The sequence below is a fragment of the Coffea arabica genome, chromosome 2c, assembly GCF_036785885.1.
Source record: "Coffea arabica cultivar ET-39 chromosome 2c, Coffea Arabica ET-39 HiFi, whole genome shotgun sequence".
Taxonomy (NCBI): domain Eukaryota; kingdom Viridiplantae; phylum Streptophyta; class Magnoliopsida; order Gentianales; family Rubiaceae; genus Coffea; species Coffea arabica.
This window is the reverse complement of record NC_092312.1, coordinates 9,774,237-9,794,505: the sequence shown is the minus strand read 5'-3', so window position 1 is coordinate 9,794,505 and position 20,269 is coordinate 9,774,237. Positions and strand designations below refer to the sequence as shown.

The 20,269-nt window shown below is 35.0% G+C and overlaps 3 protein-coding genes and 1 long non-coding RNA gene across 8 annotated transcripts; 1 reads left to right on the top strand and 3 right to left on the bottom strand.

Annotated features, from left to right (window-relative positions):
- Nucleotides 1-1,587: 1,587 nt before the first annotated feature.
- On the top strand, nt 1,588-6,920 carry LOC113730816 (beta-glucosidase 47). Of its 2 annotated transcripts, XM_027255762.2 has the most exons (12): nt 1,588-1,868; nt 2,001-2,067; nt 2,148-2,206; nt 3,998-4,073; nt 4,261-4,335; nt 4,423-4,510; nt 4,870-5,122; nt 5,245-5,360; nt 5,600-5,855; nt 5,937-6,039; nt 6,128-6,236; nt 6,401-6,920. In XM_027255762.2, exons 1-12 carry the CDS (start codon nt 1,704-1,706, stop codon nt 6,588-6,590), a joined length of 1,557 nt encoding a protein of 518 aa, XP_027111563.2. In that variant the 5' UTR covers nt 1,588-1,703; the 3' UTR covers nt 6,591-6,920. The 2 variants fall into 2 exon arrangements, with proteins under 2 accessions (XP_027111563.2, XP_071930352.1); XM_072074251.1 differs by lacking the exon at nt 5,937-6,039 and having other exon boundaries at nt 5,600-5,859.
- Nucleotides 6,146-7,350, bottom strand: LOC113730817 (uncharacterized). The gene is made up of 2 exons (XR_003458406.2): nt 7,073-7,350; nt 6,146-6,531 (listed from the first exon to the last, which is right to left on the bottom strand). It is a non-coding gene; the product is annotated as an uncharacterized lncRNA (long non-coding RNA).
- Nucleotides 7,351-9,021: 1,671 nt separating this feature from the next.
- On the bottom strand, nt 9,022-13,621 carry LOC113730815 (MLO-like protein 12). 4 transcript variants are annotated; one of them, XM_072074250.1, is made up of 16 exons: nt 13,185-13,621; nt 12,817-12,986; nt 12,674-12,731; nt 12,398-12,555; nt 12,073-12,189; nt 11,912-11,972; nt 11,398-11,486; nt 11,168-11,242; nt 10,975-11,069; nt 10,817-10,866; nt 10,480-10,520; nt 10,207-10,380; nt 10,057-10,092; nt 9,818-9,885; nt 9,661-9,721; nt 9,022-9,553 (listed from the first exon to the last, which is right to left on the bottom strand). In XM_072074250.1, the coding sequence occupies exons 2-16, from the start codon at nt 12,937-12,939 to the stop codon at nt 9,104-9,106; spliced, it is 1,656 nt and encodes a 551-aa protein (XP_071930351.1). In that variant the 5' UTR covers nt 12,940-12,986; nt 13,185-13,621; the 3' UTR covers nt 9,022-9,103. The 4 variants fall into 4 exon arrangements, with proteins under 4 accessions (XP_071930351.1, XP_027111561.2, XP_027111560.2 ...); XM_027255760.2 differs by having other exon boundaries at nt 13,254-13,621; XM_027255759.2 differs by having other exon boundaries at nt 12,817-13,240.
- A 3,081-nt stretch (nt 13,622-16,702) lies between these two features.
- On the bottom strand, nt 16,703-19,303 carry LOC140035015 (tetraspanin-6-like). Its single transcript, XM_072074249.1, has 3 exons — nt 18,607-19,303; nt 17,054-17,367; nt 16,703-16,883 (listed from the first exon to the last, which is right to left on the bottom strand). Exons 1-3 carry the CDS (start codon nt 19,096-19,098, stop codon nt 16,844-16,846), a joined length of 846 nt encoding a protein of 281 aa, XP_071930350.1. The 5' UTR covers nt 19,099-19,303; the 3' UTR covers nt 16,703-16,843.
- Nucleotides 19,304-20,269: the final 966 nt, after the last annotated feature.

Here is a 20,269-nt window from a genome sequence, read left to right as displayed (position 1 = left end):
TAATATTTCAATTTGTAATATTTATTGTATATTTCATTATATAAATATATAATATAAAATTTTGCAATTTGTATAATATAAATAATATTGTATATATATAATATAATATACATAATATACATTTATACATTATTACATATTATGTATATTATATATTATACATAACATTATTATACACAATAATGTGCATAATAATGAAAGTACATTAATAATGTATATATTATAATATAATGTACATAATATATTATGTATAAATATTTATACATTTATTTATACAATATTACATATTATGTATATTATATTATATTATGTATAATATTAATGTATATAAATATTTATATAATATATAATATATAACATATATAACATATAAATATATAATTTTCAAATTGTATATTTCAATTTATATTAATATAATATATATATAATATAAATAATTCAAATATACATATTAAATTTGTATATTTGGAGTTGTTTTTGATATAATGTTTGGATAGGGTGTTTTTGGAATTGTTTTTGAAATACACATGTACTGTAGCATTTGGAATGTGAAAAACAGTTTTTAAAAAACAGGTGCAAAAACAAGGAATCCAAACGAACCCCTATATTTTTGTTCAACTTTTTGTTACCATTAGAAATAGGCTTATTTCAATAACGAAAATTACCTGAACCTCACTCTTCTGTGTATCCTCCGCAGTCTTGCCATGCTTTGTTGTGTATAGGATTCTGGACTGGGTCAGCCTGAATTTGGTCAATTTGGCCCAAAAAAACTTACTGCATGTAAACTTTAATTGGGCCAAACAGAATTTAACTCTAGAGATTAGGTCCAAACTAAATGTGAGCTAGATTCGAGACCCGATTGAAGTTAGGCCCATATATGAGTATAATAATATATGTAATATATATATATATATATATATAATAATATCCATAATTTATAATTATCTATATCATATATAAAGGGTGAGGAGGGTGTTTGGGATAAACAAAAATATGTTATTTTATATACTTAAACTACTCTTGATGATGATGGAATTTTTGATATAAAGAAAAATCTATCTATCCGTAATAACTACCCACTACTAACATGATTTTTTACCAAGTAATATATATATATATATATATATATATATATATATATATATATTTTCATATTCTATTTTTTAAATTATTAATTTTAATTAGCAACTACCAATTATAATTATGAATAACTACCAAATAACTACTTTTTATAACTTTTATTTTGGTAAATTTTTTACATATGTATTTTCAAAATGTAAAACCAAGTTTTTTTAAAATGATTTCAATAAATATACTCACAAATATTTTTTCTATTAGTTGCACACACATAGTGGATGTCTTGAATACTAGTACATATTGCAACATAAAATGTTAATAATTTATATGTAAATTTGAATTACAAGTTTTATATTTAATTATGAGTTTGGACCAAATCCGATTTAAACCCGAAACTCATATAATAATATAAGCTGAGTTTGAGCCTTTTTAATATGAGCTGAACCTTGAAAATCCATATAACTTGTGAGGGGAGTTTGGACTTGCCGAAACTTAGCTCAAAAGCTCAATTGGCACCCCTACTTTTTACCTCCTCTTGTTCCCTGGAATGTGCTTCACAAGATTCCTTCTGTCCAGGGTAGTATAGTTCTATTTCTTTGAAGTTGTAGATTATTTCGTTTGCCACCATGAAACTCTCATTGTTTTCAGATGTTCTCCTTGTGATTACAATGTGCCTATGTATGATCATGGCGTCCTGTAATCCAAATTATTTGAGGGGTCTGAAAAGCAGTCTACAGCTAGCAGATTTTCCGAGCAACTTCCTTTATGGAACTGCATCATCTTCGTACCAGGTTTATCAGAGTTGCTTTCATCTTCTTGTTTTCAGAAATTTTTTTTTTAAAATTTGGTGCTGCTATTTTTCTCAGAGCCAGATGCTTTGTCATTTTATATGCTTTCGCATACTTCATTTGTTTAATTTGCAGTTTGAAGGAGCTTTCTTGAGTGATGGGAAAGGCCTCAGTAACTGGGACATTTTTTCCCATGAAGCAGGTAAAATGATTCAGTTAGGAAAAATTATACGGGAGGAAAATAATACATAACTAAACTTGATTTGGCGATTCCACTGGTAGGTAACATCTTGGATGGAAGTAATGGAGACATTGCTGTTGATCATTACCATCGTTACTTGGTAATTTTAGTTCACTTACGAGAGACCTTTCCTTTGCAGCTGTTCCATATTTTTTTAATGCCTGTTGAATATACTTTGTGCTATGCGTAGTACAAAATGTAACTGTTCTAAAAGTTACAGCAACAGAAAAATGAAAGCAAGAACATGATTGGTTACTGACACATGATGATTTAATGCGTGGAGGGTGGACAAGTTGGGGTAAAAATGTTGAGAGTCCTTGAAAATGAGCAAAGCATATACCACCTTCGTACAAAATGACCCAGCATGCCAATACAAGCTTCTTGTTGATGCTTGTGGCGCATAATTGGCCAGAGACTATCGTGGAATCATGGTGGATGGAGAAAAAATAGTATAGATATAAAACAAGGATTTGGGCGTTCCTGTCTAGTGACCTGCTTGAACAGTGCGGGAATATCATCTTAGGATGTGCCTGCTGATATCAGTTCTGATAAGCTACAAACTATGTCTTGATGCAATTCTAGCCTGTGTTAATATCACAGCTAAAACAATTAATAGTTGGAGAACCAAAATTTCAGTTGATGTCTTGCAATCAAAGTAAAGTAATAAAAAAAAAAGGACTAATTTCATGATTGTTTTTCTAATGGAACTTACCATTTGACATATAGAGTAGATCCCATGCAAATCTAAGCTGTATGTCTTCATACCATTTGACATATAGAGTAGATCCCACTGCAACTTTTCTGTTGCAGTGTATCGGAATATGTAGTCTCTGTCGGATCTCGAATGTTTTGAAATCTGATAATAATCATTGTCGTTTGTCTTTAAGCTAAACTTAGTTATGCTGTGCTTGAATAGTCATTGTGGTTGGGATGATTTGGTTACAAGAAGCAGCTTGGTCCTTTGGTTTCTAACAGTGATCCTCCACATTTTGAGTATTCAGGTAAATACATGATGTCCTGGTGTTTCACTGCATCTTTCTGATGAGAAAATAGTATATGCTACCTGGACCTATTTTTTAACCCACAGTAAAAAAGGAATTTTGATCAATAGCAAGGTATTATGTGTAAGCGGAAAACACCTATTGTTGTCAGAGTTTTGATAATGCAATTCTTATGAGAAGGGAAACAAGTAGCCATAACAGATAATATGATTATTGGATAATTTACATTCTTTTCACTGGTGGCTGAAATTTGTTTCTCTGTCCAAGCATCAGCCACTGGATACAGAAGTAGCATCATGCCGATGCTGTCGCAAAATAGCCATCTCTTTCAAGTGAATATAGAAGGAATAGTTGCCTCAAGAAATCAATAGATCATTGGTTGAAAGCAAGAGTTAAAGCTCATGGTAATTGCAGAATAGTCTGGTACCGCCAAAAGTGTTTTGTGCACTCTTTAACCTTTTTGCGGCAAAAACATTCTCAAATCTCCTAGTAACCAAACTACGCCTTCTTACCTGTTTCATGGATGATTAAACTAACAACAGTAACCATGTCAGTGAGAAATAACTTCTATACAACAGCCAGAGTTTTTAGATCATCAGGATTGTGTAGGATTGCATGAAAGAAAGACACCAGACTGCCAGTCTTTTTTTCTTTTTTCTTAAGCAAGAGCAAAACGGGCAATTGCTATTTTGCCTGTTTCAGTAATATTACCAGACTAGATTGCTATTTTGATCCCTGTAGGACATCAGCAGAATGATGTTTTACAGTAGTAAAACTAAATGTAGTCTAAATGGCTCATAATCTGTGTAACGGGCTGAACATTGCAAAAGAGAAATATGAAAAGAAGAAATGAATCAGATAATAATTCAATGTCCTGACAACAAATACAGGAGGATCTTGATCTGATGGAAGATCTCGGTGTGAATAGCTATCGCTTCTCTATATCATGGGCTAGAGTACTTCCCAGTAAGTCTTAGTTTAAATGGTAGCTCTCTCTCTCTCTCTGTTTTGCAATTGGATGAGAAACTGATTTGCACTTCAAGGAACTCCTGCTTTTCCTTCAATTTCATCTTATTATTGTTATTGTTATTGTTATTGTTATTGTTATTTTTTTTTTCTGTGACAAGACTGCTATTTATTCATTGTGGATCAGAAGGGAGATTTGGAAATGTAAATATGGCTGGAATTAAGCACTACAACAAGCTTATTGATGCACTCCTAGATAAAGGTTACTTCTACTCTACGTCAGCTACTTGAAGCCATGATAATAGTTCTAGTAACAGGGGGGAAAAGAATAATGTATATGAATTTCCAGGAATTTCTCCCTTTGCATCATTGACTCATTATGACATCCCTCAAGAACTTGAAGAGAGATATGGAGCTTGGCTAAGTCCCAAAGTACAGTAAGCTGCAGCAACTCTTATTTCTACTGTAGGTTGTATTAGCTTCAAGGTTGTATAGAACTATGCCTGAAGAATATCAGAAGTTGGCATTGGAATTAATCATCTTTTCAATATTGATACCAATAATGTGTATGAATAATTTTGACCATGAAAGTTGGTAAATCTCTGTTCTTGAATCTAGTTCTAATGAAATTGCTGCTTAATGAAGCTTTGCTTAGGTAAAATGGAATAGTCAAGTGCCACAATTTTATAATCCCCTTGTTTGCTGAGAAGGCCATTCAACTCAAAATTGATGTGTCTACTTGCTGCTGGATAAGATTCAATTAAGATGCAACTCATTTTGTAATCATTTTTTCCAGAGACGATTTCAGATATTATGCAGATATCTGTTTCAAATACTTTGGGGACAGAGTGAAGTACTGGGTTACCTTCAATGAGCCCAATGTTGTAGCCATTCGTGGATATAGGTCCGGGATTTACCCTCCATCTAGGTGTTCTGCTTCATTTGGAAATTGTAGCACTGGAAATTCAGAGGAGGAGCCTTTTATAGCTGCCCATAATATGATTCTGTCCCATGCAGCTGCTGTCAGGACTTATCGAACTAAATATAAGGTGCTCAGTTTCAACTGCATTATTTACTCAACTTCCCAAATAGGTTACCACGGTATCGATATGATAAACAGCAACCAATGACCTGATTAACAATAACCTGTACGTTTCATGGTAGCGTTCAGGAAAAACAAGGGGGAAGTATCGGGATTGTGATGAATGCTATATGGTTTGAGCCCTTCACTAACTCCTCAGAGGATAAGTTAGCAGCTGAGAGAGCTCAATCTTTCTTCCTGAATTGGTAAGATAGTCTTGACTCTTCACTATCACAAGATTGATATATTGTGACGTCTTAAAATAAACCTTAAAACTCCTGATTCAGGAAAGTCAATGTTATACATGTCTTGTGGCTTTGTATAAATGACTATGATGCTTGAAGTCCTCCGGTAACTTGCATAAAATGACCTTACAAATTCCACATTTATGACCTGAAAAAGAAAAGGAACTATGCGGTCTTGTAACTCAGTGGTTTTAATACAGGTTCTTGGATCCAATTATATGTGGAAGATATCCTGCAGAGATGCAACAAATACTCGGATCACAGTTGCCGAACTTTCAAAGGCAGGAAGTCAGTGAGATAAAACTTGGATTGGACTTTATCGGCATAAACCACTATACTAGTTTCTATGCTAAAGATTGCATATACTCAACATGTGAACAAGGGCCAGGAGTGTCAAGGTCAGAGGGTTACTACTTACGGACAGCATTTAAGGATGGTGTTCCCATTGGTGAAACTGTATGTATGTCAATTCAATGTTACCTCAAATTACTATTTGGTTCCTGTTATCCTAATTGAAGTATTTTCTGATGCAAGTAGACTGCAGTGGACTGGTTATATGTACATCCTCAGGGAATGTACAAAATTGTGATGTATATTAAAGATAGATACAATAACACACCAATGTTCATCACTGAAAATGGTAATTGAAAATTTTGCCTAATCTGTCTTTAGGATAGATTAGAAGCATACTATAATTTGTCTGATGTAGTCTAAACAAACTTGTTCAGGTTATGGAGAGCTGAACAAACTGAATTCATCTGTCAAAGATTTCATTAAAGATTACAGAAGGGTGGAGTACATGAATAGCTACTTGGCTTCATTGGCTCTAGCAATACGGTATATGTCTTCGTTATTCTTGACACGTTCCCACTATCTCTATGTTTGTAGTTTCTTTCATCCCTGTGTGTCCTTACGGACCTAAAGAAGAGTTTTTAAGGTGCTTAGCAAATGATAAACAAACTGCTTTTCTGATGCATTCGTAAAATTGGTCACATGATCAGGAATGGAGCCAATGTGAGAGGGTACTTTGCCTGGTCTTTGCTTGACAATTTTGAGTGGACATCTGGATATACAATAAGATTTGGACTTCACCATGTTGACTTTGCAACCCTTGAAAGAACTCCTAAGCTATCTGCAGATTGGTTCAAACAGTTGATTTCATACCACAGGAGTCTTTCAAGTAGTGCCTGAGAGGCAATGCAATGAGATCGACTGTAAGCTTATGGCATTATGATGCAACCCTTCTCCCCTGTTTTTGCTTTTTGCGCCCCGGCTCCCTTCCCCGCCACCCCCCCCCCCCCCAACAACCCCACCCTACCCCATCCCCAAAAACGAAAAAAAAAGCTTTGAGATGCTACCCCAGCTTTCTTTCATTGTAACGTACTTCACTAGGAGATTACATGTTCCATCAGCCCAGCAGCTGTAAACCACTTCTCCCCTCCCACATGAGGGTGTACATTATCTACTTCCAACCATCAAAATGGTGAAGAATGTGGACTATTCTTCACTGAGCTAGCTGTAGATTCTGTGTTTCTTAAAGAAAGTGAAGGACCTTCTATCTTAGAACAATACACAAATGAAATTATATGTTTCGCTGACCATATATAAATCTGTTGACTATATTGAACAATGAGAGATGACAATGCAGATAAAAGATAAAAATTGCAATTTACCTTTGGAACAAGCTTGTATTGATTTCTTGGATTGCATCTGGGCCTCATATTTCGGATGTGTTCTCCCTGTTGTCAGGAACTAATTTAGTGCGTGTTTGTGCGTTTAACTCGGCGTAATATTTTGCCCTTGAGCTTCATGCGCTTGCAGCTTTCCAATTCCATTCCTGATTTACCCCAAATCCATGTGGGTCCAACATCAATAAGATAAGCGTCGTTACGCATTCGCGACACTTCCTGGTTCCTGGGGACGGTAATGGCATGAGCATGTTTAATACTACCAGAAAAGACCCAACAATCAGTTTACCAACCCAAATAAAATGAACAGTATTAGTGGTCCTTCAAAAAAATTTTATTTTCAAGTTTTATTTCAATTACAAGTTGTAATTGAAGAGTTGGCCACTACATTAATTGCGGGGTGAGAGGTCAAGGGTTCAAATCTTGTTTCCCATAAATGTGCCTCAATATGAGGTTTGTTCTAAATTCATACGGATGTGTGGTGCATCTGTTTGGTCTGATGGTGATTCAGTCCCCGTTAGGGGTGCAAACTCGATTCAAGCTCGATCAATATCGAGTACTCGAATTCAAAATATTAAACTCGTTAACTCGCAAACTCGAGTATATATATTTATTTTTTTTATTTTAATAGTAAAATTATATAAATATCCTTAATATTTTATTATTTATTAAAGAAAAATAATTTTTATTTATTTTTTAAAAAATAAAATAATTATTTTTATTGTTTCGAGCATGAGCTTGAGTTTCAAAATTGTCTGTTCGTCGAGCTCGACCTCGAGTTCGAGTTTGATAAAATTAAATCAAAACTCGACTCGATTTGGCTCGTTTGCAACTTTAATTCCCGTCAGATTCCTTCGACTCAGTTGGGTCATCCCATAAAGTACGTTCTCCCCTTAGGAGTAGGAGTAAGATATGTTAGGTTAGATGTGCAGTTATGCAAAAAAATATATATATATATATATAACAAGTTGTAAAAGTATCATTTCATGTTGGATAAAAATACAGTAACTAGGCATTAATAAGCTTGTCCAAATGAAGCCGTAAATTCAAAAATTGAGAGTTTTCTTTTCATCAAAAAGTTAGATCACATGCAACGTGTACGGGCTAAGGTTGGTAGCGGGATCCAATCTGTTAGCTTGCAAACACGAGGGAAAGAATCGGGGCTAGATTTCTCAATTTATCTCCTACAATCAAGTTAGTTTTGAGGAAGACATGAATAAACAGTAATTTTTTTCTGACAATTTTTTTATAAAAGTAAGAATTTACGTAAATAAACCTAATTCTCACAGTAATTTTAAAAGTCGGCAATTTTTGAAATTCTGTGAGGAACTTATCTACCCAAACTCTTCCCCCCAATACCGATGTGGGATAAAAAACCCCACAAAATACCCTGCTGCTAAGAGATAAAGACACCCCTCAAATCCCTGAGAATGAGTTTTCTTTCTGACATTTTCTTACCGAATAAACAGTAATTGATGGATCAATTGTTCTAAGATTCTGACATTCTAGCAGAGCACGTGATTCAAGACATATTCTCATCAATCCTTTCTTCCAACAGCAGAGGCAGGGAAGGAAGATCAGGCCTCGGTATTGGATTTGGCTTCATGCAGGTTGTAACTAATTATCGAACTCTTCTAGTTTTAGGCCCAAAGTAGTCTGGTTTTAAGGCCAGCTGAATCAATCCGTAAGAATCGGGGGTTCGGTTTGTTACATTTTTTTTTCGTATACACAAGGTTGTGACTTATTTTCTCATCGTACAGGTGAATTTGTATTTTTTTTGTCCGTCAAAATTTTAAATTTTGTTTGTGTAAATTATAAATATTGTAAGAAATACAATAATTTATTGTAAATGTATGCTAGATATTGTAAGCAGCACGACAATTAGGTAAGCAGCACAACAATTAGAAGCAACGGTACCAAACCAAACCAAACCATCTCAAATTGCCTAAGCAATTCCGCATTAAAAGAATAAAAGAATCACCATGATATACACGATTTTGCCCAGTATATATCCAATTACTTGAATGAGAAATCAGTGGAGCCGATATTAACTTCATGTTGAGTTTTTACCGAACGTTGTTTTGGAGAAATTCGGGACGTGGATGCTAGCTGGATTTCTTGAACTGTGTGATGCATTACTGTAACTCTTCCAGCAGAACCAGCAGCATTATCATCAGCGTTATGCAGGGAAGATGAAGGCACTTCATGATCCCAAATTTCATTGTCAGAATTGGATCCCCGTGGGGTTGCTTGCAGGCTATCATCATCCACAGTACTGCAACGGAAGCCCTGCAACAGATGAACTGGAGACATTCCATGCAAGGGCGTTCCAGGCCTACTCGAGAAGGGTGTCGTACTTCCTGATTTCCTGTCTTCTTTTATGTGCTTTTTGGCAGTCTTGTGCCAGCTTTTGAGTGCTGATGACACTTTCTCATCGAATATTACCGGTTTCATTGTTGTGCCCATCTGTTAATTTGAACCAATGTGTATTGGATTAACGTAATCAGTCTACATTTTTTGTTGGAACTTAATTACTTCTTCGCGAGAGGAATGTAGCGAGTAAAGCACATTACCTGTGTTACTAGGGCGTACAAAGGAAGAGTAACATAGCTGCAGAGGACTTGTGTGACGATCCTAAGACCAGAGAGAGAGAGAGAGAAGATTATTAATATGATTCTAATTATGCAGCTCAAGCATGATTGAAAATTGACACAGAATTCTCAAACTCACCCCACTGAAAGTCTGATGGCTATGTCTTTAGGCCCCTTGTGGAAGCAAGATGGCACGCCATATTTATACTGAAGAAAGAGAAGTCAAGATGAGTGTTATGTGAGGTTGTAGCATGAATAGACTCTTGAGATCATAATGGCTTTATAACAAAAACAAATCTCTGATTTCCCAAAACATTATGTTTGGACACTAAGGAGTAGTGTATATTGAGGTCGAGCACGCAGTAGAAGATTCCTTACCCAAGTAAAAGCAAAGAAAGCCATCTGAAATGCATTCTGCAACACAGAGAGGGCGCCAGACTTAGGTTCAAATGATAGCTTTTATATAGCAAATAAAGATGTGAAACTTTCGGATCCTGATATATGAGTATGTTTTCAATCAACAGATACCTGAAAGAGAACAAATTGAATCAAGTAAAGGAGCAAACGAGGGCGATTGAACCAGAATAGATGGTCTCCTGTCTCCACTACTGGTGTTCCCTTGACAACATCACCTCTTTCTTGAATCCTCAATCCCATCTTTGTTATAATCACCTGTAGCTTTGTACCCACCAAGAGGATTACCTGCAAGTTTTTAAGTATGAGGACTTGCTCATAGAAGTTATGCAAATACTGATTGATAACGTATTAACGTGATCTGTTTCGCATGCACTATCACAGTACCGCAAGAGGAATAAACGGTAGCCACAAGTATGAATGCCATCCTGCACAATACAAAATTCAACTTTGTCAATCAACAAGGGTACAAGGTCCCCAAGAGTGATATAATCGAATTGCAATTTTGCCAATAGAACCACCCAAATGACTAAAAAAGAAAAAGGATAAGTCCGCATATGAATCCAAGTTTGTAAACATGTCAGAAAGAGTTACTCCAAGATATAATAGCAGCAGTCAGGTTGTCAATTTGAAGCTCTGAACAAATCTTTTATCGTATAGTAGATCATGGCTTGACTAATTTTCTGACTTACAAGGATGTGAAAAAGCATTTAGTAATCCTTACCATGAGTATTTGACATAAGAAACAGCACAGCAAAGAGCCATATTATAGGACTGCAGACAGATAAAACAGGAATTAGTGTCTAAGTTAAATTCTCCATTCAGAATTGTGAATAAACTCAGATCATGAAGAAAAGGGCAGAAACTACAGAATCAACTTACCTTATTCCAACCACGACTTTAAAATCTTCCTCGAGGGATCTCTTGATGTATGACCGAAAATCAAATGTTGTGTGGTTCTGGGGTGCTAAATGTGCCTGATATGCAAGTAATTAGATAAAGTAACCCTTCATCTGTTAAAGCTCGAATGGATACAATAGTGTATAATCTATCCAAGGGACTTTCAACAACTTACAGTGATAAAGCCATGTCTAAGAGCCAAATAGTCAACTTTTGTAACTGATGCAAAAAATTGTCTGAAAAAACAAACCTGATCCAGGCAAATAAAGAAAAGGATCAGGAAGCATCAATTGTGCACCACTACTCAGTTTGAGGGAAAAACAAAATAAACAGATTCTATCTGTATCCTGAAAAATCCTGTATTTCAGAAGTATTATAGACCAAAAGTTAGGTCGCTGCTCTTACAATCCAAAGGAGGATTGGAGACTTGCTCCAGAAGTGCAGATGTCTACGTCCAAAGGAAGTATCCCTAGCAAACCTGAATCTGTCTGGATCTGTGACATACAAACATGTCAAGATTCGGTTAAATGAACTTTAGGTTAAAAAAAAAAATTGGAACATTAATTCAGGAAGTCTAATTATCTCGGCATGATTATTGTTGGAAGGCTACTATAAATTTGAAAAACAAAAAAAGATTTCGAAGCAGCCGCTTGTCACTCTGATAAGCATGTGTAGGTAAAATTGGGACTTGAGTGGACAAGTGAAATGACATTAAGAATCATCGACCATTCCATGATTTCAATCCTTGAAACGAGATTATATCATAAACACTTAATTAAAACAGTAGTGTAATTCCAAGAAATCAAGGGACTCATTTGACACACTTTTGTAAATGTGAATTGACAGGCCAAAACATGATTATCACTGCAGAAAAATTGACTTCGTGCGCACTTGGGTTGGGCTAGTGGGAACTTCTTACCGTTATGGTATGTGTACTCCAGAGTCTTGGTCTCATCCTCCCATGCTTTCCATACCCTCATCTGCATTAATTTCATATCCTCGGCAGTTAGTATCAAATATACACAAGGAAAAAGTACTGAACTTTTGAGGGGGTATTAATATTTCAAGCACTGTTTTCACCTTTAGCCTACCCAATCCCAAAGTCGTGATACAATAGAGGACGTGAAAAGCGGCAAGCATGAAAATGAAGATATGGAGTTCGTGTAACCCCTTTTCTGAAACCAATTGCGATTTACCCTGCAAAACAAATTCCCATTACGTACTAGGTACCAATTAGACTCGCCAGATTACATGTTCCATGCTGTTCTGCCCTTTACATTTTTTTTACATCGTTCAAAACATTATTAATACTTTGCAACAGTTAAATAATAGGAGTAACAAAAAAAAAAGGGAAGGAAATTGAAATTGAACAGCATAATGATCAATCATCAATTATTATACATACCTTGGCTTGGCATGGATTTATAAATTTTTCACCATCCAATTCATCATTTTCCCTACAAGGATGCCAGGACCGGCCAGCACTCTTGGGTATGCATATTTTGGAAATGGGGTCTTGCACTACTGTAAGGAGCAATGAGATAAACCCCAAAAGCATAAGTTCTGAAAGAAAGTAGGCAACCCCAGAAAGAAAAAATGTTTATTAGTCCTGTGATCTTGTACATATAAACTTACCAAGCTCACATACTCGTAACTAAGTGGAAGTCGAAGATTTTCTTACCTGCTTTGATCTTCTCCAGTGCATCGTGGAGAGCTTGTTTACGCTTTTTCTTTAACCACTGTGTATAATCAACTAGCCCAGTTAAATCAAGCACATAAATGACTGAAATGTTGGAAAGAAAACTGCTAGTAATTAGTACATACCGAGGCGAGAAGATGAATGAGAAATTCGACCATGATTGAGATAGCAACGAGTATAAAGCAGATAACTGCCACAGCCCACGTAGGCGTCTCCTGCAATGTAAGTTCTTTACTTTCTCCGGCCATGATTTCCGAATTATCCTATGCTACCTGGATCTCCAATGTATAATCAACTTGATAGTTTGAAGATGTCAGAAAAAAACTAAGATGAGGATGGATTTAAGACTGAAGTAGTTGCGTACAAATTAAATGAATACAGCCACACAGTACTTTTATGATAAGATATATACACTATTAATATATGCTGATTTATGGAAAATTATGCTGTGGCAGCATGAAGTTGGATAACATAAATATACATCTTGGCTTACATGTTTAGAATGTGTGAAATATATAAATATGACTTATCATAAGAGGAGACATGGAAGGGGAGGGAAGACCACTGTTTTATGACTGTTCCACTTAGACAATTATCCTTGCTGACTTCGTCCCACGTATTTGAGCTCCCGCGCATTTGAGGTTGACTGATGAAGAAGACGAAGATGACGATGAAGCTGCCCATCGAATTAGCAGATGACACAATTCTTGCGTGGTCCCTTAAAATTTTTGGAAAAGTATCAGAAGAAAGAAAAGGTCTGAACTAGACAAGTGACGGTGTGCAGCAGCTTGCAATTGCGTAATGCTTTTTTGTGGGAAATGTTTAGAAGCCATATGAAATTGTCAAAAATTTATCCTTTTCATCTATATTCATTGAACGGCCACATGCCCAGAAATATTGGAGGGAATTGAAATCCGTTGCTATCCCTGAAACGACCGCAACCTTGAAAAGTCGTATGATGCATGCTACCATTTTCATGTTGGACTGGAAGGCTTCCGTGCCGAGTTATTGTGTCTTTGTCTTGTTTATCGTTATGCTGGACCTCATCCTCACGCTTGCCTGCTAAAAGTCATGATGCTGTCAAATTTACGTGCAAGAGCGGGCCATCTGAGGACACGTCTTAAACGTCTCTGCACATTGAATGACCCCTGAGATTTCTAAAAATTTCACTGAGCTCCTCCAAAATTTGAAAAATTACACCTACCTCCCCTGATTTGATAGATTTAGTAATAAAACCTCAAAATAATATTGACTTGGTCAAATTTTTAAATGAATACCCAACAATGCCCTTGTGTAATGAGTTTTAATTTATTTTCCAATTCAATTATAAGATTATCTATACAATTATAAGGAAAAGATGTCAAATTTTTCATGTCCAAACCTATTATTTGATAAAAAAAAATATAATAATAATTTTATCACTATGATAGGATACTTTTGATGGTATTTTACTTTGGATTTAGATTTATAAGATAGAAAAGAAAATATTGAAATAACGCATTCAGAATTTATGAATTTTTCAACTAGTGAAATTATCATAATGTAGTAGTGGTTTTGGGCCATTTCTTTTTGATTTATTGTTAATTTTAATACCAAAAAATAGAAAATAAAAATCAGCAAAGATATTGGATTACATATAAGTTAACTCATCAAAAAAATCACTAGTTCGACATTTGGTTACAATAGAAACTAAATGTAATAGTGGCAGTTCTACAGTTTTATTGACAAAAAAAATTTTAAAAAAAAAGGAATAAGAAGGATAAAGAATGAAAAAATAATTTTAAAAGTTATTATAAGTATAAGCATACCAAACAAAGAAATTTCATTAAAATATTTAAGGGTAATGTTTTCATTTTAAATGATAAGGGAGGCATGTATAATTTTTAAAACCTCAAATGAGCTAAATAAAATTGTTAAAAACCTCAAGGGAGGTTTCTGATATTATCCCTCGAATTAATTCATAATAGCATCATAACATGCGAGATATGTTACTGTCATTTAGTATCACGGATGCTCTTGATCATCAAGATGTTCGCACGCGTTCGGTCCGTTAAGCTACGGGTTGACTTTGACTGCAAGCCAAACCAAATTTGATCGGCTCATCCGCTTATTTGATAACTCTATTTGATGTTGAAAATTAATTCATTCAGCATGTTTGATAACAGAAATAACTTAATGTATTAAGCACTGCTTAATTTGTGTACAAACTTTTGAATGAAATAAACTTTTTAGTGAAATCTGAATTGACTACATGTAGTATAATTGTCGTAGATATAACTCAATTTTATATATGCTCTTGCACAAAATACATCGTTTGTTCTTTTTCTGTTAACACACACACACGCGCGCGTATGCAAATATACACTCCCAATCTCACACGCAAATATACACATTTATACACCACATCTAAATTGTTTTATTATTCTCTCTCTCTCTCTCTCTCAAACACATACATACACGTTTTTCTTTCTTTCTTTCTAAATATACAACTAAAGGTAATTTTTTAAAAGATGAAAATATAATATTTTTGCTATATTTCAATTCAGCACTTTAATTCAATTGGTTATCAAACAGATAGTATAATTTAACCAACTCAGCAACTTAATACTTTTAGCACTTAATTTTTAGATTTCAAGATTCAACGTTGACCAGAATCTTGTCAAACATGTCCTATGCTTCTTTTTTTGACCTGAAATGTTAATCATGGGATATGTCTCCGTGTGCGTGTTTGTTGTTTTAAATGGTCAACTTGTGACATTTTCAACATATAAGGGGCCAAAATATTTCATTTCATTTGTAAGGAACCAAAAAGTATAAAAACATATCATATGACGGAACTGTTTGTGTTCCCCTATGCTTTCGCAGTACTCACGAAAGTGGAGTCGGTTGGAACATTCGAAAATGATTAATATCTCTCTATTTCTATCTCCGTCTAATTTAAACTTGTGTTAAACCAAACCAAGTTGAATTATTAGAAAATTCAAGTGTAAATAATAACAAGACACTTGGCGCAATACTATTGGTGGCATTTGAATTGCCATAGAAAATATGTCACCGAGGATCCCAAGTGGTAATTTGGAACTATTCCACCAAAAAGCTTTTTCAAACTTTTCTAAACTATGAGGTTAATTTATAACTTAAATTCTACCACACAAATATCAACATCATTAAGTTTTGTCAAATTTATTATGTACTCTGTCTTATTACATTTATTAAATCATATTAATTATATACGTACAAAACAACACTGTTAAGTAGCAGAGAATAAATGCACAAGTCAAACATGGAGCGGCAAACAACGTTGATAAATAGCAGTAAAGTAAAGGCTTAATTTGTAAAATCAACTTTCTAGAAGGGTTTTAGAGTAAATGAATTGACTTACACAATTTATGTTAAAGACTTTAACGAACAATTGAAGAATAAAATAAAACTAAAACACCAAAGGCTTTGCCATTAGTGATGATTTTTAATTTGAATGATAGACAAGGAATTCATAACTTTTATTACTTCTTTTTTGTTTTTGCTAAAATTTATGTTTGCTAGTGTTTGAATTATTTGTGTTGCTTCTTAATTTTAATACTTTTACGTCCTTAAAAAAAAATTTTTACATTATTCTGAGTATCATTTACTCAATCATCCAAAACGTTTACCAGAAAAGTTGTTTCTCAATTTTGGACATTCCCACTCTCCAGCTGCTGAGAGAATGAAAATGAAATGCACTACTATTATCCATTAGCAGCAGCAGGCACGAAAATATATAAAGGCATGCTCATGCCTGCCTCTCTTTTCATTTTCCCCATAAATCTTTGACAAGCAATAGGACGAAACAAAAAATTTGTAAGGTACGTGCCAACAGGCAATAGTTGAATAGGCAACCACACAAACGTCTGAAATGAAGCGGGAGGCATTCCAAAGTTAAAGAGGGACCAAGAGAGCAGAACGTAGCTAGTGTTTGTGAATAAAGAGAATGGTTTGTTAAAGCAGAGGCTCATGCAGCCATCCACATCCAAATGCCAACCACGCCAATGGGATATATATATATAAGCTGAATCTGAAAACAGCACAAGGATATCCAACTTTTGCACAGTGAAAGACTGCAATTAACTGTAAAATACATAGGAAAAAGTGAAAGCTTTCCTCCATGTCCTTTGTTTAGTAAAGTTGGCGTCTCCTTTCATTCAACCATCTCCACCTGTCGAAGAAACAAAACATCAAAAGGAAGAATGGAAGAAGAACAAAGTAAAAATAAAAAATAAATAAATAAAAAGCAAAAAGCAAAAAGCAAAAGAAAGACCAGATTTTTGCATGGATTGAGATGGATGGATAGATGATTGAGTTGTTGGGTTTTGATGAGTTAATTACCAATGAAAATCCCATCTGGGGTGGATCTTGGACATCCTGTTACGGCCATAAGGATAATCTGTTTCAGCTCTTTGGGTGTTTTGGAAAGCACAGCAGCCAATGGAGTAGATGCCTATGAGTAAAACAACCATGACAATGTTAAGTACAGAGAGCTTGTGCCAGTCTCTCCTGACATCTTCAAGCACTCCGGCCTTGCACGAATCGCACTGGTAACAAAGCATGGTCGGGGAGTTGTTCCATAGGTAGCAGTCCGGGTCCTGAGCCATCGTTGTTGCTGCATAATTGCATGAAGTTGGAGGCTTGCAGCAACCAGACTGCAATGTATATTTTTAAGCAGCATTATACATACGTATTTAATTAGCAATATGCATCAAAGAGGAATATATACTAACAGAATTAAGTCTACTATGTACCCACCTACAATTATAATTTGTAGAACTTTAATTGGTGACTAAACCTTATTAACGTTTGGAATCAAATTGTACACTAGTCCATACAAGTTTTATGTGTAAGCTTTTCTGGACAAAACAAGTAAGAACAGATTACTCGAGTAGTCACTGAACTTTTTGAATAGTAGAGTTTTGGCCACTCAACTTATAAGAGTGTGTATTTATTCATTAAATTATCAAAAGTGTAAATCTCAAACCATGTCGCCTATTTTCACTGTGAAGTCTGTTAAATCTAGTTATGTCTTGTGACTCATGCAGTCTTTAGATCTAGTCGATTTAATAATGGAAACAGACGGAATGTTCCAAAATTTACATCTTTGATAGTTTAATGGATAAATACATATTGTTAATTTTGAGTAGCCAAAGCTTTGCTATTCAAAAAATTCAGTGGATCAGGTAATTTGCTCAACAAATAATAAATAACTGCAACTCGATTACCATTAAATTTAATTCGTACACCCTTACTATATTATGCATGTTCAATTTTAAAATAAAATTTGGTCAGGATATGACTAAGATATATACTGTAATATAGCGCATATAAAATTTTTGTCTTCAATCTTCGAAATATTTGTATTTTTCAAAAAATCTCGATTTGATTACTATCATACTGTGTCATAAGAAAGAAACCAAAAAAAAAAAAAAAAAAGGAGATATAGAAAGGCCTGATAGATTGGGATTTTTCGAGTGGTCTCATACAAGAAGTCTACTAACATTCTTCCTCTAAATTTAGGCGGGACAAACTGAATGGATTCTCTTTCAAATTGGTGGTGAAAAGTGATGAATTGTTAACATTCGCAAACCAAACCACCACCAACATGAACACGTACAGTTGCTTCTTGACCACCATAAAGCCTGTCCATCCTCACCCCACCTGGCCCCCAAAAATAGCGAACAGAAATAGCACATGAAAAGGAGATTTGGCAACTCTGTACCTTGACAAATTTAAGTGCTCTTTTTAGTTTTTACCTCCAGTATTTAGCGTGCCTTCAAGAATTATGTTGTACCTGAGTCCTCCCACCAATTGATTTCTAAACAACCAAAATCTTCTACTTACTTGGGGGAAAAAAATAAAAGGGAAAAAAAAGAAAAGACAATAGATACCTGAATTGGAGTCAAGTCTCGGTTGAGATAATCATAAGGAGTCCACATAACAATGCTAGCACAAGTTTTAGAACTCAAAATACAATTCCGGATGGCCATCCAATAGTGAGGATCCTCAACTCTCTTCCTCAGCCATGGAGAATAATCATTAAGGTGATACTCTCTATAAACCCTCCCCTCAACCGGTTGCCCTCCACCTTGGCTCGTCACCACGAACCCGAAAACTGTCAGAGCCATCAAAGCTCCTATGAGAAACAGCATGACCAGCAAATACACCCACAGAGCCCATGCAACGTTGAAACAAGCCCCAATAAAACCAGCCAGAGATACTATCAGAATCACAAAGCCGATCACCAGAAGGGGTGTTTGAAGAAAGCTTTCACAGGTGGTGCTGCTCTTAGCCATCCATAAACCTGCACCGATGATCGGGATTGAGGCTAAAAGTGTGAAGAGGTTCAAGAAACCTATTACTGTATTGCTAAATCTGTACATTTCTTTCTACTTTTTACTACTGCTACTAGTTGTAGTATTTGATCGCTCAGTGAAGCGTACAACTGTTATGTGCGTATTGTAGGTGTTTTGTGGGTTCTTGTGTTGTGGGGGGGGGGGGGGTGTCTTGTTCAGCTTTTGCTTTTGAGAGGGAGACAATGGCTGGCAACTAAAGAATTGTGAAAATGTGTATCAGCGAGCTTTGCTTGATTGCTTTTTGCTGCGGGTTGAGGAATAATAAGTTAATCAGAGAGCTTTATTTGCAACTGGTGACAATGACTATAATGCACTTCTTAGCTATTAAGGAAACTCTAGTTGGATTTCTCGAAAAAACCAGTACATGCTGCAAGCTTAGATTTTATATGCTTTACTGCACTAAAGGCAGGTGCATACTCTCTCTTTTTCTTTTTCCTTTTTTAATTCTCCCATCCTTCTTCACCTTTTTCGTTCCCAACTGTTAAACACAGAATTTGAACACTGAACACTGGACTTCAATCAAAAAAAAATATTGATTGGACTTAGAAGTCATGTTTAGATGTAGTTATCAAACTCGATAAAGTTTCATTTCACCTTGTACACAACGTTTGTTCAAGTGTTTTTTAGTGCACAACAATTTACCCAGAAAATAGTAATCTCTTTTCTTGCAAACTTGGCTATTGAGACACATAAGATACAGATGAAAATGTTTTATCGATCTTTTTTCTTCTTTTTTTTTTTTTTTTTACAAGTTGAAAAGGAAAAAAAAGAGTGAAAAAGTTCAAGTTACTGCTTTCAGGCGGTGCTGGGGGGTTAAGGTATCAGCTGAATTATTCATAACTCGTGGGTGGAAGGCAAGCAAAGCATAAGGGACAATATAGTCAATGTATGTAAAGTGGCTTTATAGCTTTTAGGCATGGATGTATCAATTTTTTGCTTGTTCTTAAAGCATGATGATGATCAGAATGGAATTAGGACTGTGGAATATTTTGATTGTTTCTTTCTTATCCTCTCATCTTGGGCTCCTTTTTTTTTTTTTTTTAATAATTGATTTCCCAGTTTGATTCGCTTTTAGATTCCACAAATACATTTATTGCTAAAAGTTATCAATAATTCGTGATCCGTTATCTTACAAAGTTGTCGTCGACCCTTTAATCCTTTATAGCCACCAATTTTTTTTTTTTTTTAAAGTTTTTTA

Coding starts and splice junctions, on each gene's coding strand:
- LOC113730816 (XM_027255762.2), top strand. CDS start 1,704: ATGAAACTCTCATTGTTTTCAGATGTTCTCCTTGTGATTACAATGTGC. Junction 2,068..2,147: donor CATTTTTTCCCATGAAGCAG/GTAAAATGATTC, acceptor TTCCACTGGTAG/GTAACATCTTGGATGGAAGT. Junction 2,207..3,997: donor ATCATTACCATCGTTACTTG/GTAATTTTAGTT, acceptor CAACAAATACAG/GAGGATCTTGATCTGATGGA.
- LOC113730815 (XM_072074250.1), bottom strand. CDS start 12,939: ATGGCCGGAGAAAGTAAAGAACTTACATTGCAGGAGACGCCTACGTGG. Junction 11,973..12,072: donor TGGGATTGGGTAGGCTAAAG/GTGAAAACAGTG, acceptor AAATTAATGCAG/ATGAGGGTATGGAAAGCATG. Junction 10,521..10,816: donor TCTTATGTCAAATACTCATG/GTAAGGATTACT, acceptor TGTATTGTGCAG/GATGGCATTCATACTTGTGG.
- LOC140035015 (XM_072074249.1), bottom strand. CDS start 19,098: ATGTACAGATTTAGCAATACAGTAATAGGTTTCTTGAACCTCTTCACA. Junction 17,368..18,606: donor GAGACTTGACTCCAATTCAG/GTATCTATTGTC, acceptor TATACATTGCAG/TCTGGTTGCTGCAAGCCTCC. Junction 16,884..17,053: donor CCCAGATGGGATTTTCATTG/GTAATTAACTCA, acceptor TTTCTTCGACAG/GTGGAGATGGTTGAATGAAA.